This window comes from Erithacus rubecula (genome assembly GCF_903797595.1).
Source record: "Erithacus rubecula genome assembly, chromosome: 19".
NCBI lineage: Eukaryota > Metazoa > Chordata > Aves > Passeriformes > Muscicapidae > Erithacus > Erithacus rubecula.
In genome coordinates this window covers 6,958,016-6,972,438 of record NC_136671.1, presented here as the reverse complement: position 1 = coordinate 6,972,438, position 14,423 = coordinate 6,958,016, and the positions used below count along the sequence as shown (strand labels likewise).

Below are 14,423 nucleotides of genomic sequence, written 5' to 3'. Positions count from 1 at the left end.
GTCAGGACTGGGTGTGTGTCATCCACAGCTGGGGACACAGGTTGGTCTTTGCTGCAAAACTACATGACATGTTGGATGCTAATCCGTGTGTGAAGTTTTTAGGCAAAGCCACAGATAGATTTAGTTGTTATATTAGCAGACATTTTGGAGAAGTGGGCATTGATCCTTACTGTCTTCAGTGACATAATTTCTAAAGCACTGGTGTCCTGAGCCACATTCACATTCAATGCAAGTTGTTATTCCAGAGCAAGATGCTGAGAAGAGGCCACGTCATATGGTGGAACATTTTGTTTCAGCAGTCGTTGCAACCTTGATGAGATCTTGTGCTACTTCAGTGTTTGTCCTCTTCCCACTGATTCCTCCTCTGTATTTTCTCAGAGGAGAAAAGCCTGGAGGCAATGACAAAAACAAGAATTACAGCCTGCTACAAATTGAGGAAAGGACTGCTTGCTATTTAAGATCTCAATAAAAAACTTAGAGCGAGGAAGGTGTTGATTTATAGGATAGATGTTCCTGGTCTTTGCATGCATGTGCTGGGGCTGAGAAGGGGCATGGCACAGGGATGGGTGTCTGAGCAGGCAGTTTCCAGTCACCCAAACCTACTTTTATACCATTGCACTGCAGAACTTAACCAACATTGTACCTGTGAAGTATGTATGAGTCAGAGTTTAACACACATCAGATTTCAGTGTGTGTGTGTGTGTGTGTGCCTCTGACTGTCACACACCCAGAGGATGAAGGTCAGTACTGTTGTTTTAACTGGAGCTGTTGGCCTCCAGGGCACTCCCCAGCACCTCGCTGGTGTGGGAAGATGCAGCTCCCATGAGTGACCCCAGAGGTGATGCTGGATCTCTGGGGAGTATCCCAGAGGTGAGGCTGGTCTCTGGGGTGTGTCCCAGAGCTGAGGCTGATCTCTGGGGTGTGTCCCAGAGCTGAGGCTGATCTCTGGGGTGTGTCCCAGAGGTGAGGCTGATCTCTGGGGTGTATCCCAGAGGTGAGGCTGATCTCTGGGGAGTATCCCAGAGGTGAGGCTGATCTCTGGGGTGTATCCCAGAGGTGAGGCTGATCTCTGGGGTGTGTCCCAGAGGTGAGGCTGATCTCTGGGGTGTATCCCAGAGCTGAGGCTGATCTCTGGGGCACACCCCAGTGGTGAGGCTGATCTCTGGGGCATGTCCCAGAGGTGAGGCTGATCTCTGGGCTGTGTCCCAGAGGTGAGGCTGGTCTCTGGGTGTATCCCAGAGCTGAGTCTGATCTCTGGGGTGTATCCCAGAGCTGAGGCTGATCTCTGGGCTGTGTCCCAGAGGTGAGGCTGGTCTCTGGGTGTATCCCAGAGCTGAGTCTGATCTCTGGGGTGTGTCCCAGAGGTGAGGCTGATCTCTGGGGTGTGTCCCAGAGGTGAGGCTGGTCTCTGGGGTGTGTCCCAGAGCTGAGGCTGATCTCTGGGGTGTATCCCAGAGGTGAGGCTGATCTCTGGGCTGTGTCCCAGAGGTGAGGCTGGTCTCTGGGGTGTATCCCAGAGGTGAGGCTGATCTCTGGGGTGTGTCCCAGAGGTGAGGCTGATCTCTGGGGTGTATCCCAGAGGTGAGGCTGATCTCTGGGCTGTGTCCCAGAGCTGAGGCTGGTCTCTGAGTGCCGGGAGGACAGCGGGGGGCGCGGGCGGCGGGCGGCCCGGGCGGAGTTCGAGCCCCGATGATGTTTTCTGCTGTGATGACTCATGGTGTTCTCTCTTGTCTTTAGATACCAGCCTGTTGATATCATTCAACCAACCAATCATGTATTGCCAGCCTCATTCGGGGATTCTGATTGGTACTTTGTCACAGGCATCTCTCTTACCTCCACCAATGAGTCCTCACGTAGAAAACCACCACAGCATGACCTGCAGAAACAGGGAATGCCAGGTGAATATTGACTCTTTCTCCTCCGTCTTTGTGGTACTCACAGGCCCACGGGCCTCTGTGTCTTTTTTTTTTCTCTCTCTCTCTCCTCTAGATCACGAACTGCTCAGGCAAGAGCTGAACAACCGGTTTTTGGTTCAGAGTTCGGACCGGGCCGCTGCCTCACTTGGCCCGGTGCCGCTGCTGAGAGCGGAGTTTCACCAGCACCAACACACGCATCAGCACCAACACACCCACCAGCACACATTCACTCCTTTTCCATCCAGCTTGCCCCAGACGCCGCTCATGCCGCCCTCTGCACCTCCCATGGTGCGTACCCCAGCCCAAAATGTGAGGATAAGTAGAGCATCTCTGGTCAAAAAGCCTAACCCACTCTTGTCAAACAAAAACCCAGCCCTCTTCATTTCAGCCAGGTGTGCTGTCCCTGCCCTTCCAGCCTGGAGGCCAGCACTCCCAAAGGGACCCCTTTTCCACCCAGAGCCCCCACACCAAGCCTCCTGGTGCCCCGTGAGCAGATACAGCACCCACGAGACAAGTCCAGAATCCTTTTATTTCCTTTTTGTGTGTCCTGCTGTGTATTTCTATTCCCCCTCTCCCAGAGCCAGCTGCCTTGACACATCAAAAGACACCAACAGGATGGCACAGGACAGGTGGCTTCCAGCCCCAGCCACTGTCCCCACAGCTGCTGGGTGCAGGGCAGACCGTGCTGGCTTACCCAGAGCTCTCACCACAGTGCAGCGTCTCATCCAATACCAGTTCTGTCCCTCTTCCTCCTAATACCTGATCTGGATTGATTTAGGCGTTTTATTACTTGATTACATCAACAAGCTCTAATTTGTGTGTGGCTGGTTCTGCTGGGAGAGATCCTCCTGGCCGTGTAATCAGCATTTGGTCATTGAATTTGCTTGTAACACAATGGGACTTTGCTGCAGCTGTTACAAAATTGTTAGGGATCTGCTGCAAATGGATTTTGTCAGTACTTTAAAACACACTCTCTCCCCATTTCTGGCAATTACTTTGTGAAATTGAAAGCACAAGATTGAGCTTTTTTCCCCCTCTCAGTTTCACACTGTGTCCAACATGCAGAAACAACCCTATTTAAGGCTAGCAAAAACAGCCTTTGGGAAGAGCTACCAAGGACTCAAGGAGCATAGTGTTTGCCACTTTTCTTTCCCACTGCTGACTGCTTGATGACATTCTTGGGTTGTAATCTGCTTAACAGCAAGACAATTAAAAGCAATATCATCCACTGAAAATCCAGCCCCAGGTGTTTGCTCAGTGTACTTGTGTGTAAACACCTTTCCTTCTTTGCTTGGTCTGTGTAAAACAAGCCTGAATCTTTTCTCAGAAGTCTCCTGTGTTATTTAAGAGCTGTGATACCCAAGCTTGGGAACAGCTCCTTCCCCTCCCACCCATGCCCGCTGATGTCAGCTTTCAGACCAAAAACAACTTGCAAGGTTCTTTTGTTATATTTCATTCACATCTTCTTATATTCCACTAGATCAGGTCTGCTAATCCTAACACCAGAGAAGAGTGTTGAAATTACAGCTGCATGTGTTTGGTAATTTATGGTATTTACACTGGAGGGGACATGGCTCCAGTAATAACTGTAATTAATGAAATTACGAATCTACTCTCCTGCACATAGAGGAGTGTGAAACAGCAGCTGACTTGCCAAATAAGCAGATTTTCCTGAGGTCCTACAGCTCCCTTCCCTGCCTTCTTCCCATTCCCTCCTCCCCAGCAGAATGTACATACTGTTCAGAAGTGCAATATATGTGTGCTTTGGGTTTGCTTTTGAGATGGTGAACAGCAGGACAAACAGGGCACAGACTACACACATGGAGGTGTTAAAACCCCATGCTGGAATGGAGAAAGTTTACAGTCACCTTTACTCTGGGGAGCTCTCCCTTTTGCAGGAGAGGAGAAATACATTTGTGTATCTAAAGTAATTGCAGGAACCCAGGAAACTGAGAATTGGTATTGGCTGTCCCACAGTAAATGGTGGGCTCTAATGGAAGATGTTTCTTACCTGCTAGTCTGTGATCTAGTTCAGCAATCCAGGGGCAGATCCCAGATCTGGACCTGGATCTGAACTTCCCTGTGTTTGACTGTGCTGCAGTATCAGGACTGCTCTGTTCCCAGAGCAGGAGGCTGTTCATGCAGTGCCTGAGATGCCTGAGACAGGGTTGTGCAGTGAGCCTTGCAGTGCCCAGCGTGGCCTGGGGGCTCCTCTGTTAGCCTGGGGGAATCAGTCACATCCCCAGTGAGCAAGTATGGAATAACCAGTCAGTTCTGCTGTTAAATGCCTACACATGGGCCATGATTGTTTGTTGAGATCCTGATGTGTCTACTACTGCCAAAACCAAACTCACCTGTTCCCTTTTTTTTTCTCTTTTCTTTCCAGTTTGACAAGTACGCTCCCAAATTAGACAACCCTTACTTTCGACATTCCAACGTGAGTGCTCACCTTTCTCCTTGGTGTCTTTGGTAATGGTTCTGCTTGCTCTTCTGCTCATTTCCAATTGATGAGTAGTGTTTTGATCCATTCATTTCTAAAGCTCTTTTTCTGTCTTGATTTTTATGTTTTTAAGGTACCGAGTTTTCTTTGGGCTTTTTTTTTTTTTTTTTTTTTTTTTTAATTCTCTGTCTCCTGCGTTTTTGCTGCTGTGGCTCTGTATCGCTGTGCCTGGGATGGCAGGGAATGTGCAGGAATTGCTCAGTCAGTGGTCATTGCAGTACCTTTGCAGCTGGTGCTTCTCCCAGTGCAGCAGCCCGGAGTGCATGGCTCTTTCACAAGGTTTTGCTCAGGTCACAGGAGTAAGGCAGACTGGTGGTTTCTTCCTGGTGCTCCCCACTGCTCCAAAGCACAAAAAAAAAAAAAAAATAAATACATGTTTTGGGACTTGTAAATCTGCTGTGTGTGCTCAGGAGAGGCCTAAGCAAAATTTCACCCGGCCCACACAACTACAAGGTGGTGTGCATGTGGCCTGTGGTTAAAGTGCAGTGCAGCATCTTGTGGTTCCTTCTGCTTTAAAAATTAAAGCAGGTCACATTTCAAAACAGGATCAATTTTTTTGCAACAGCAGAAAAATGCAAAGTTAATGGAAAGTGAACAACAACCTCAAATTATGCTCTCTGCTTCCTGCAATAGTCCACAATTTTTGAAGGCACACTCGTTCAGCACTATCTAGAAAATTTATCAGATGAGTGCATTTTTCAAGTTTTGGCTTTGCTCTTAAAAATTTTGAAAGCAAATTTATTGTGTATTTTCACTGTGGCACTTGTTCAGCACAGTACTATTTTTGTAAGTGCCAGGCTTGGCACCTACCTCCATTATTGTTCAAGTCATCCTGTGACATAAGCATCTCTTTTTCTTTTGTAGTTCTTTCCAACCTATCCTCCAGCAATGCCTGGAATGCCACCCATGCTTCCACATTCAGGTCCCTTTGGGTCACTTCAGGGAGCATTTCAACCGAAGGTACAAACTTCTTCTTCTGAAGGCTTTGTTCTTTTGCTGGGAGAGAAACTGTGTTCAGAGTCTTGTCTCTGGTGATTTTGCAGCACGATTTAACTAGCAGAAGTGCAGCACAGGGTTGGAAAGGATCACCCCACAGAACTGTGAGCATCCTCTGCACAAAGCAGCCAACACTGTAGCAGAAATTTTCTCTTGGCAATGCAGATCCTTCCTTGGAAAGGATGTAGTGGTTCACTTGGGAGGTCTGCTGAAACTGGAGGAGAAGCATACAGTGAAGTGCATTATTTTGATTGAAATATTTACAGCTCATAATAGACCGATGAGTCCCAAATCATTTTATAAATCTAATGGTCTGAGATTGCAAAAGATAAACTGTGTTTATTCCCAGAAAAAACAATGAGAATTTGACTGCACAAGTGTGGGAACAATAGGGAGAGACTGCTGGAAATGGGTAGAGCAATTTGAAGGAGCTGAATTTTTATTCCCAGCTCCAGCACTGTCTGACCTTGGGCAAGTTGCTTAAACCTTCTGTTCCTCAGCTTCCTCATCTATAAAGTTATCTTGCAGTGGGTTTTATAAGGGTTGATTAATGCCTGCAAGCTTCCTTGAGATAATGTGTTTGAAAGGTGCACTGCAGCTGTAACATGTCATTACAACTAGCACTGATTGGCATTTGGAAATGTTGCCATCATAATCCCCATTTTTTGGCAAATTCTGTGATGTGCACTGCTTTTTTTTTTTTTCCCCTCTCAGACACATTGTTTTTATTAATTATTTTTAAATGTAACAAAACTGTTAAATATCTCCAAACAAGAAATAATGGATTGTGTGTATATATATATATATATATATATATATATATAGCATTTGTTTGAAAATGGAGCATGTGCTCCATTTGTGAGGTGACATGTTCATGCTGTGATTTTAGAGATCCCTTATCTTGAACTGCATTTCCATAGAACTCTGCTGCTGTGTAAGAAGGCCAGCACTGTATCCAGGCCATTCCTGTTTGCATTTGGAAGGTGATTTCCATACCCACACCAGGCAGGTCTGGGGATGTGCTTCCCTCAGCAGTCTTGCTGACCTCAGTGGAAGTCAATAATCAGCAGCTGCTGCAAATAAGGCCTTTTAAAACCTTCCCCCTTAACTTAATACTTTTAAAGGAAGCCAGAAGATTTCCTCAGTGCCCACTGAATCCTTGGCATTATTTTGTTTCAGGGATACATTGCAAATAGCAAAGCCTCTAAAATGGCTTTGTTCAGAGTCAGTTTTGTATGTGGTGGCTGCAGGCCTAGAGAAGGAGCAGTTCATGGAAGCAGAGGGAACAAGAGGGACAGAACGTGGCCATCCCTTGATGGAGTTTGTCTGCCAGTGTTAGTTGTTGTTACTCTTGCAAGGGATGACAGGGAGTCCCTACAGGTCCTGAGTAGTAGAGTTGACTTTCCAAGAAAAGGAGCTGCAGGAATAAGGTGGAATTGGACAAATTTTGCTCACGTGCAGCCAGGGCTGTTTTGCCATAAGGTTCCTTGCTGTTCATGAGGAGCTGCTGCTATACCAATGGCACCTTCTTCTGCTTTCCATCTTCACTAGAGTTTCCCAGATCCCATCTCACTGTTAAATACCATTAGGCCAAGGAGCAGTTGCATAGTGATAAAGAAAAAGTGAGCACAGACCCTTTACATTTTTAAGCAGTTCCTAGTGCTGTTATAACTGCCTTTTCATTCATTTTAGATACATCCAACATTTGCTAGCTTGAGTTCAGGCAGTGCAAGGTCATACTCTGGTGCTGTGGTTAATCACTGACATTTAATCTCTGCACAGTGCAGTATTTACATACAATCTAACATCTGAAAAAGAGAGGGATAGGTTGAAAAATAGATCTGCTGCTTTGGCACATTATTTTCCAGTTTCCCAGAGGAGGCAGAGCTGAGCTCTAGGCAAAGCCACTCCAGTCATTGTTACTGCGTTGTTCTTCCATGGTCTCTCTCTCCCAAGCTGTTTGACTAAAGCCTGCATAATCACTACAGACCTGATGATTTGGCTTTGGCACTCTGACTCCTGCACTTCTTGCTTTCCAAAGCAGAGATCTTGGTTTTGTTTTTCCCCTTCCCATGTCATTTGCCTACAGCTGTGCATGTGAGTCCACTGCACATAAATCCAGGCTGACGGTGAATTTCTCAGTGAGTTTCCCAAAGGCCATTTCTCACAAGCTAAGAACTTGAAAAGGTCAGAAGTATTCAGTTTACTTTGCTGGAGGAAGCATTCACATCTTTCTCCAGGGGACAAAGGGACAGGATGACACCATGCTATTAACATGTTGTGATCTTAAAGCTCTTGCCTGTATGAAAGCTGTAACTTATTTGCCACCTTACATCTACCTCAGCTGTCAGGGATGCCCTGGGAGCTCTGATGTGCCTGGGGAGTGCATTGACTTACCTACACACACACGAGAATTCACTTTTTAATGAGTCTGGAAGTTACACAGCCTTAGACAAACTAAAACGTGCCATCCCTCCCACACCCAGGATTACACTCATGCCTTGTACTGTTTGAAATCTGCTATAATTTGACCTAAAACATGAGTGAAATAATCTCCTGGGGAATGAGGTTTAACCCCTCTGTACTCAGCTGTGCAGAGGCACCAGGTGCAGTTGCTCTGGGAGTGGGAGATGGATGAGTGCCAGAGTGAGGAGATGAACGAGTTCTTGGGGATCATCTAGGACAGGACAACAGGTGGGATCCTGAGGAGGAACTGGGATTCGTTCAATGAGGTGTTTAATTCTTGCTGGAAAATGATGGGGTAAACAATGCAAAGCTATAAAAGACCCACAAGCACCTTCTAAAGTTTCTCATTTTTGCCTCATTGAAGCAAATAGATGGGCTGTTGCTGGTTCAGGCATTGTGTTACCTGGCCCCAGTCAGAGATGGGCCATGGTCCAGTGTGTGGAATATGGGACTGGGATGCTTGAGTTATTCTGTTCCTGACTGCTGTGCTGGTTGCTGCCTGGAAAATGGAGAGACTCAGGCCACATCTCTCACTGTCTCTCCAGCCTCCTGCCTGTTTTGTCTAAAGAATAAGCTTTGGGGTCAGGGATGTCTCTTCCCATGCACATGCACATCACAATGGGGTGTGATCTCAGCAGGGCTTAGGGGTGCTACTGGAATACTGTAACTGCTGCTCAGGAATAATAAATGACATGGTGGTTAAATGCTGTTGGCTGTCAGTAAGAGATAACATTTAGCACTTCAAAGCACAGTGCAAACATGGACTAATTAACGCTGTTAACATCAGATAGAGATGTTAAATGCACCACTGGTGTGATACAGTATTATTCACGCTCTCCTCTTGTCTTTCAGACTTCAAACCCTATTGATGTAGCAGGTAGACCAGGCACAGTCCACCATACGCTGCTGCAGAAGACTCCAGGGGTAGGCAACAATACCTAAACTTCTTTTCAGCTTATCTGGGTTTACAGAAACACAGTGCTGATAATAAAAGGAGAGCAGGCTGGTGAGCATATTGGCCTTCTAGACTGGGAACATGCAATGAGGAGAGAAGATGTCTTTTTCTGGTGAGACAGTAATCTCCACCAGTCACAAATTCAAAGTGATGTATTGGCTTCTTTCAAAAGTCAGAGGAAAATGGGGGCAGAAAACCCCTTCAGTGTCTTACCTCTAAGTATTGCTTGGAGAGTAGTTTTAAACACTCCATTTCAGAATAATTACAAGGTTCAGAAAAGCACTGGCACTGTTCAGTTGCTGGCATGAAGCTGCTTTGTTTATCTTAAAATTCTGCTGAGTTTGGTTCAAGGAATGAAAGAGAAGTTTTAAGCCTTTTTTAAACCTTTTAGGTTTCCCATGTCACAGGGGACTTCTCTGGAACATTGCTTTCTAAATGCTTTTACTTGTTCAGAGGAAGGAAGTTCCCCACCTTTATGTATATTGGCTAGTTTTAGAAAGACTGATTGTTTTATTTCTGCTTTTTTCCATAGGTGTCAGACCCTTATAGGCCTCCAGTAAGAGTAAGTAAGGTTTGTGGGGGATTTTATATACATATTTATACACAGACACTTGGAATATTGTGCATGTGCTTTTGAAATTTAACATATCCAGTAGAAAATTTCATGCTCATCCTTCACTTAAAGCAAAATGTCAGTTAGCTGTCTGCCACTTCTGATTAATAACATTTAGGTTGAATCCCAGCCTTATTTTGCATCCATTTATGTGCATTAATAGTTCACAGTATGAAATGAGGGTCACAGAAATAAATGACTGTGAGCATGGGCAGACATTCACCAGTGAGCAGGTTCGTGGTGGCTTAGGTCAATGTGCTGATGTTCCACATAAACAGTGGAACAGTGAGTACCACAGCTGAGCTGAAAATAGGGACTTGTTCAGCTGTGGCACTGCTCATCCTGGGGATTGTTTGTCCCTACCCTTTCCCTCCCCAAAAGCCAGTAGCCATAATAACCACGCATGACTTAGCCTGCAGTGCAGCAGGGGTGAATGAACAGGGCTCTTTTCAGAAACAACTCTCAGCCATTAGTTGCTTTCACTTAAGCATGGCATACTGTTCTTTGCTGCCATTCATTTCAGTTTGGGAAGGGGGGGAGTGCAAGTAGGATAGAACAAGGCAGGATCTCAGATGTCCATGAGATGGGGAAGATATCCCACATTCTTCCTGTTTCCTTCTTAATTTAAACATCATCTGCTGCAGTACAGAAGCAAATGTTGATCACCCATTGTGCCATTTTAGTAATCAGCCTTTCTCATTGCTTAGCTGCCTGGTTGACAGTAAGGGAAATGAAATGTTCTATCTGATGTAGATTGCTAACGTATAAATTAATCTAAATTCTTGTGCTTTCCACTGCAGAAACCCGGGAAGTGGTGTGCAGTTCATGTTCAGATCGCCTGGCAGATCTACCATCACCAGCAAAAGATAAAGGTAATTCACATGGTTTCTGGAACAAAGCCAAGTCTTTTAGCTTACAGATCGTGTTTGAGTGAGTAATGGGCAGGAAGCAGTTACTGTGGTGATTCTCAACCTTGCCTGTATTGATTAACTAATACTTACACTCCTTTAGCATTTATTGTAGCAACTGTAAGGTTTATCTGAGGGCAGAGGAGGTGGGTGTATAGCCAGAAAGAGGGGAAGAAAGTGAGGGGCAGAGTAATTTCCCCAAGTCAGTGGTTTTTTTGCAAAACATGCACGTTTAATGTCACTTCCCTCCTGCACTGGCACCTCCTGTGGAGGAGGTAATGAAATGGCCAATGCAGTGAAGAGCATTTCAGAGCAGAGAGCAGGAGAGTAGATTGATAACATCAGTGTTAGAGGTTGTGGGGCTTCCTGTGCTGGTGGGCAGAGGGAGGGGGTTTGACACTCAAGAGGTGACAGGATGCAGGTACCCTTGGGTGCTGCTGCAGGCTTGAGGCTCCCTATGGCAGGTGGAATAGCTGATAAAGGGACTCGTGTAGATTTTGGTTTTTCATAGCTCCTGCATTAGTTTTTTTTGTCCCATTAATGAAGGCTGTTCTCTGCTTAAGTAGGTACCTCTGAAAGGGTATGTCCATATATTTTAATAAACAAATACATGATCTTTAGGCTATTGATAGGCTTCTGTGACTAAGTGCAGTTCTGGACATACTCACTTCTACAGGGCAAGAATAAAGGCAGTCTCTGGAGGAGCCTCATAGCTTCCTTCATGCTTTGCCCCTTGCCTGCACACTGAGCTGTCCTGGCTGCAGGAAGGGCATAGTCTGGGCACATCTCTCTCAAACTGGAGAGGCAGAACAGACGAGCCCATCACCCAGCTCTTCTGTCAGCAGCTTTGTGCCTGCACAGTGTTTTTTGTTGGGCTGAGAGGGCAGACTGCTCCTGGGGTGCCGTGCACTCAGTGTGTCATGTTCCTGCTCCAGCATGTGCTGAGGGGCTGTGTGCTCCCTGCAGCCCTTCCCCTGGGATGGGGAGGCTGAGAGCTGGGGCTGGGCTGGCCCTGCAGGGCTGGCAGAGCACGGCACGGCTGCGCTGCGTGACCAGCACGCTGCTGCCACTCTCCCTAACTCTCCCTGGCAGGGCTGAGGAGGGATGGCCTTAACTGCCTCTCTTGTTCTCCCATAAAAAAGGAACTGTGTAATGAGACTGGGTTTATATCATTTGACAGCAAATGCAGCTGGATCCTCACAAGCTTGAGATAGGTGGTAAACTTGACCTGTTCAGCAGACCTCCCGCCCCTGGAGTGTTTCCAGGCTTCCATTATCCACAAGATCTTGCCAGGCCTCTATTTTCTACCACAGGTAAGGGAAGATCACTCCTTGTTGATTAAAAAAAAAAAAAAAACCAACAAAAAACAGTCAGTGTATGTCATGTTTGTCTTTACAGCTACATATGCCTCAAAAATAGAAGCAGGGTTGGTTCAAGGGGTACAGAGATGCTGCTGTGCCCAGGGCTCTGCCACCACCTGCAGTGCAGGATGCTCTGCATCACTGAGCTGCAGCAGTTGGCTCACAGTCCTGTCTGTGCAGCTGGTTCTTATGTCCCTGATTAATAGGCTATAGAGTGATCTTTGAAAAGTGATTTTGACAAAACACTTGAAAATGTTTCCATTGCACAGGATTGGAAGTGGCCCCAGCCTCTTTCTTGCTTTTATGTTTGCCATGTTATTCTTCTCAGCTTCTCCACTCACCAAGTTTGTTTGTTTTCTGAAAACAAGGGTTTTTTTTGTAAAAGGAAAACTTCAATAACAGCATTGAAAATATCACAGAAGGTGTATTTGTTAAGTGGGTTTTTTTAAAATAGAAAATTCCCCTATGTGTTGCAAAGTTCAGCAAAGCCTGGGCCTTAAAATGTTATATTGGATTTACAAAAAGCCCCAAAGAGTTAAACACGGTTTACAGTGATCAATTGTTTTCCATTCTGTTGGAGAAGTAATTACAATTATGCAATTACCAAAGGGCAGTAACCTACACTGTGCTGTGCTGATGGCTCTGACCATGGGAGACTGCAGCTCTCACATTCTGGTCTAGGAGGCCAGTGTGAATTCATGTGGACATCTGTCTACCAAATGCCAAATGTTCTTTTTATTCTCAAGCTTAACTTTCCCCTCAACTTCTTCACATTTTCTCTCTTTGTTTGAGATGCCAAAGTCTGCATTCTGAATGAGCTGCATCAGTTGATGAGATGTAACTTAGCTCTTTCTGCATGTAATTAATTGGCAAATAATGTAATTTTCTTCCCTAATGTTACTCCTGTTTTATGATGCAATATTGCACAATCACCCTAACTCAGTGCAGACCTGATCATATTCAGCCTTGGTTCAACCCTGTTATTAATTAATGACGTCAAAACTGTTTTGAACTCTGTCCCAAAAATGACAGAAAACCAACAGATGACAATTAAGCTGAAATTTCTGTGAGAATTGTGTTTCAAATGCAGATGCCAGATAGCCCTCAGGAACTCCACCTACACTTCAGTCTATCTTTCTGCTCTGTAGGTGGAAATTTTTATGCATCAAAATACACATTTCTACCACACATAATCAGTGCTGGTACCAGCTCTACATTGTAGGGTGCTACCCTGGATTTTGGTCTCTATAAGGGTGTTGTGATAGTACAAGGCCAAGATAGTTATTGCATCTACTTGGATACATAAGCACTGCTTATTTACAAACCTGTGGCTGTTTTCCTGTGGCAGATGTTTCCTTATCACTGTCCTCAGTCTGTTCTGTCCTGTCATTACAAAAATTTTGTTTCATGTTGGTTTTGCTACTGAAGGATGTTCAGGACAGAGTTACCTTAACAGGCAGAAAAGCACCAGTCCAGTTGGTATCTGGAGTTTTTTCCCTTAAAAGATGCAAGCATGGCTTGCTTTTCATTTGTAAAAGTAAGAGGGGAAAATAGTATTAAATAGAAACATTAGAAAAGGCAAACTAATAGAAAACTTTCAGTAGAGAGAAACAACCTTACAACAACCTGTCTGTGAGTATATTAATCACAAGAGCCATCACACAGTAAATCCATGTAAAGAGTGCTGTCAACGTGAGCAAACACTGCAGCTGGAATACGTGGAGGAATAAATCTTTTACTCTGGAATATCTGAGGCATTCTTTTCACCTTACTGAGCACGTGTGCAATTGATGTGAATCATTGGTTCTGCTGCATTGCCTGGTTACTGGGGGAGACATAAGTTATCTTAGGGCCACCTGTCTCCAGGACGGATGCTGGGCTGCCTGGCAGACAGTCTATTTAATAACTGCCTGACAGCCTGCAATGCTGCTCCTGGCTTTCTCCAGAGGATTTTTTATTATCAGCCCATGTAGTGGAGTTTGTAAGCCGTCTCCTTTGAAGAAATCTCCCATCCATTATACACCTTCTGAAATCTTAAAGGATTAGGAAGATGACAGTCTCCATCCGTCTTGAAGCATTGGAGCAGTCAGAATGTTTATAGAGAGGTACTAGATAGGTCTCGTTGCCATGGTCTCTCTTAAGTTTCTTCAACTCATTTTCTGGCTGCTTAGGTTTGAGGTACCCAGGCTGGTGAGGGACACAGAGCTCTGTCTCCCCCTCATTTCATTGTTTGCTTATGTTCTGGACACATGAGTGTGTTTCACAGCAACCATCAAGGGTTGGGCTCTGTGTCCAAGGAAGGCCAAGTCAGGTGCTGACCAAGTACCCCAGTGACATCAGTGCTTTTCACACTGAGGTTGTGAGCCTGTTGAGATTCACATATGCCTACATGCAAAGGAGGAAAATCTCTCATTTTCTGCTCTGAAAGGAGAGCAGAGTTTTCTGCATGAGCCTGGTCCACCTCGAAATACAGGGCAGACCTGCTTGTTTCACCCCCTTCTTCCCCATCTCCTCAGCCTCGTGTAATCCAGCATGCTCAGCAGTGTTCTTTCTCACGAGGAAACATGGCACCATGGCAATGAGCAGTGTCTAGGAAAGGGAGAGAATACCAGGGAGGAGCCTGTGGTTGCAGAGACAGATGTGAGAGCGTAGCTGGAGCTCTCGTGGGAGAAGCATGATTGATGTTCCCTGGGTGCCTGTCATTAACT

The 14,423-nt window shown here is 45.6% G+C and overlaps 1 protein-coding gene across 17 annotated transcripts in view; it reads left to right on the top strand.

Moving 5' to 3' along the window:
- The window catches only part of FBRSL1 (fibrosin like 1), a 491,903-nt gene that overhangs the window by 470,071 nt on the left and 7,409 nt on the right, over nucleotides 1-14,423 (top strand). For 7 of the 17 annotated variants that reach the window (XM_079322897.1, XM_079322886.1, XM_079322882.1 and 4 more), the window contains 7 exons: nucleotides 1,990-2,225; nucleotides 4,303-4,353; nucleotides 5,281-5,376; nucleotides 8,731-8,802; nucleotides 9,366-9,404; nucleotides 10,247-10,318; nucleotides 11,535-11,667. In XM_079322897.1, coding sequence (XP_079179023.1) covers nucleotides 1,990-2,225; nucleotides 4,303-4,353; nucleotides 5,281-5,376; nucleotides 8,731-8,802; nucleotides 9,366-9,404; nucleotides 10,247-10,318; nucleotides 11,535-11,667 — 699 coding nt within the window. Of the gene's footprint in view, nucleotides 1-1,737; nucleotides 2,226-4,302; nucleotides 4,354-5,280; nucleotides 5,377-8,730; nucleotides 8,803-9,365; nucleotides 9,405-10,246; nucleotides 10,319-11,534; nucleotides 11,668-14,423 lie in introns of all 17 variants that reach the window. The other 10 variants (XM_079322896.1, XM_079322889.1, XM_079322881.1 and 7 more) reach the window with 9 other exon arrangements.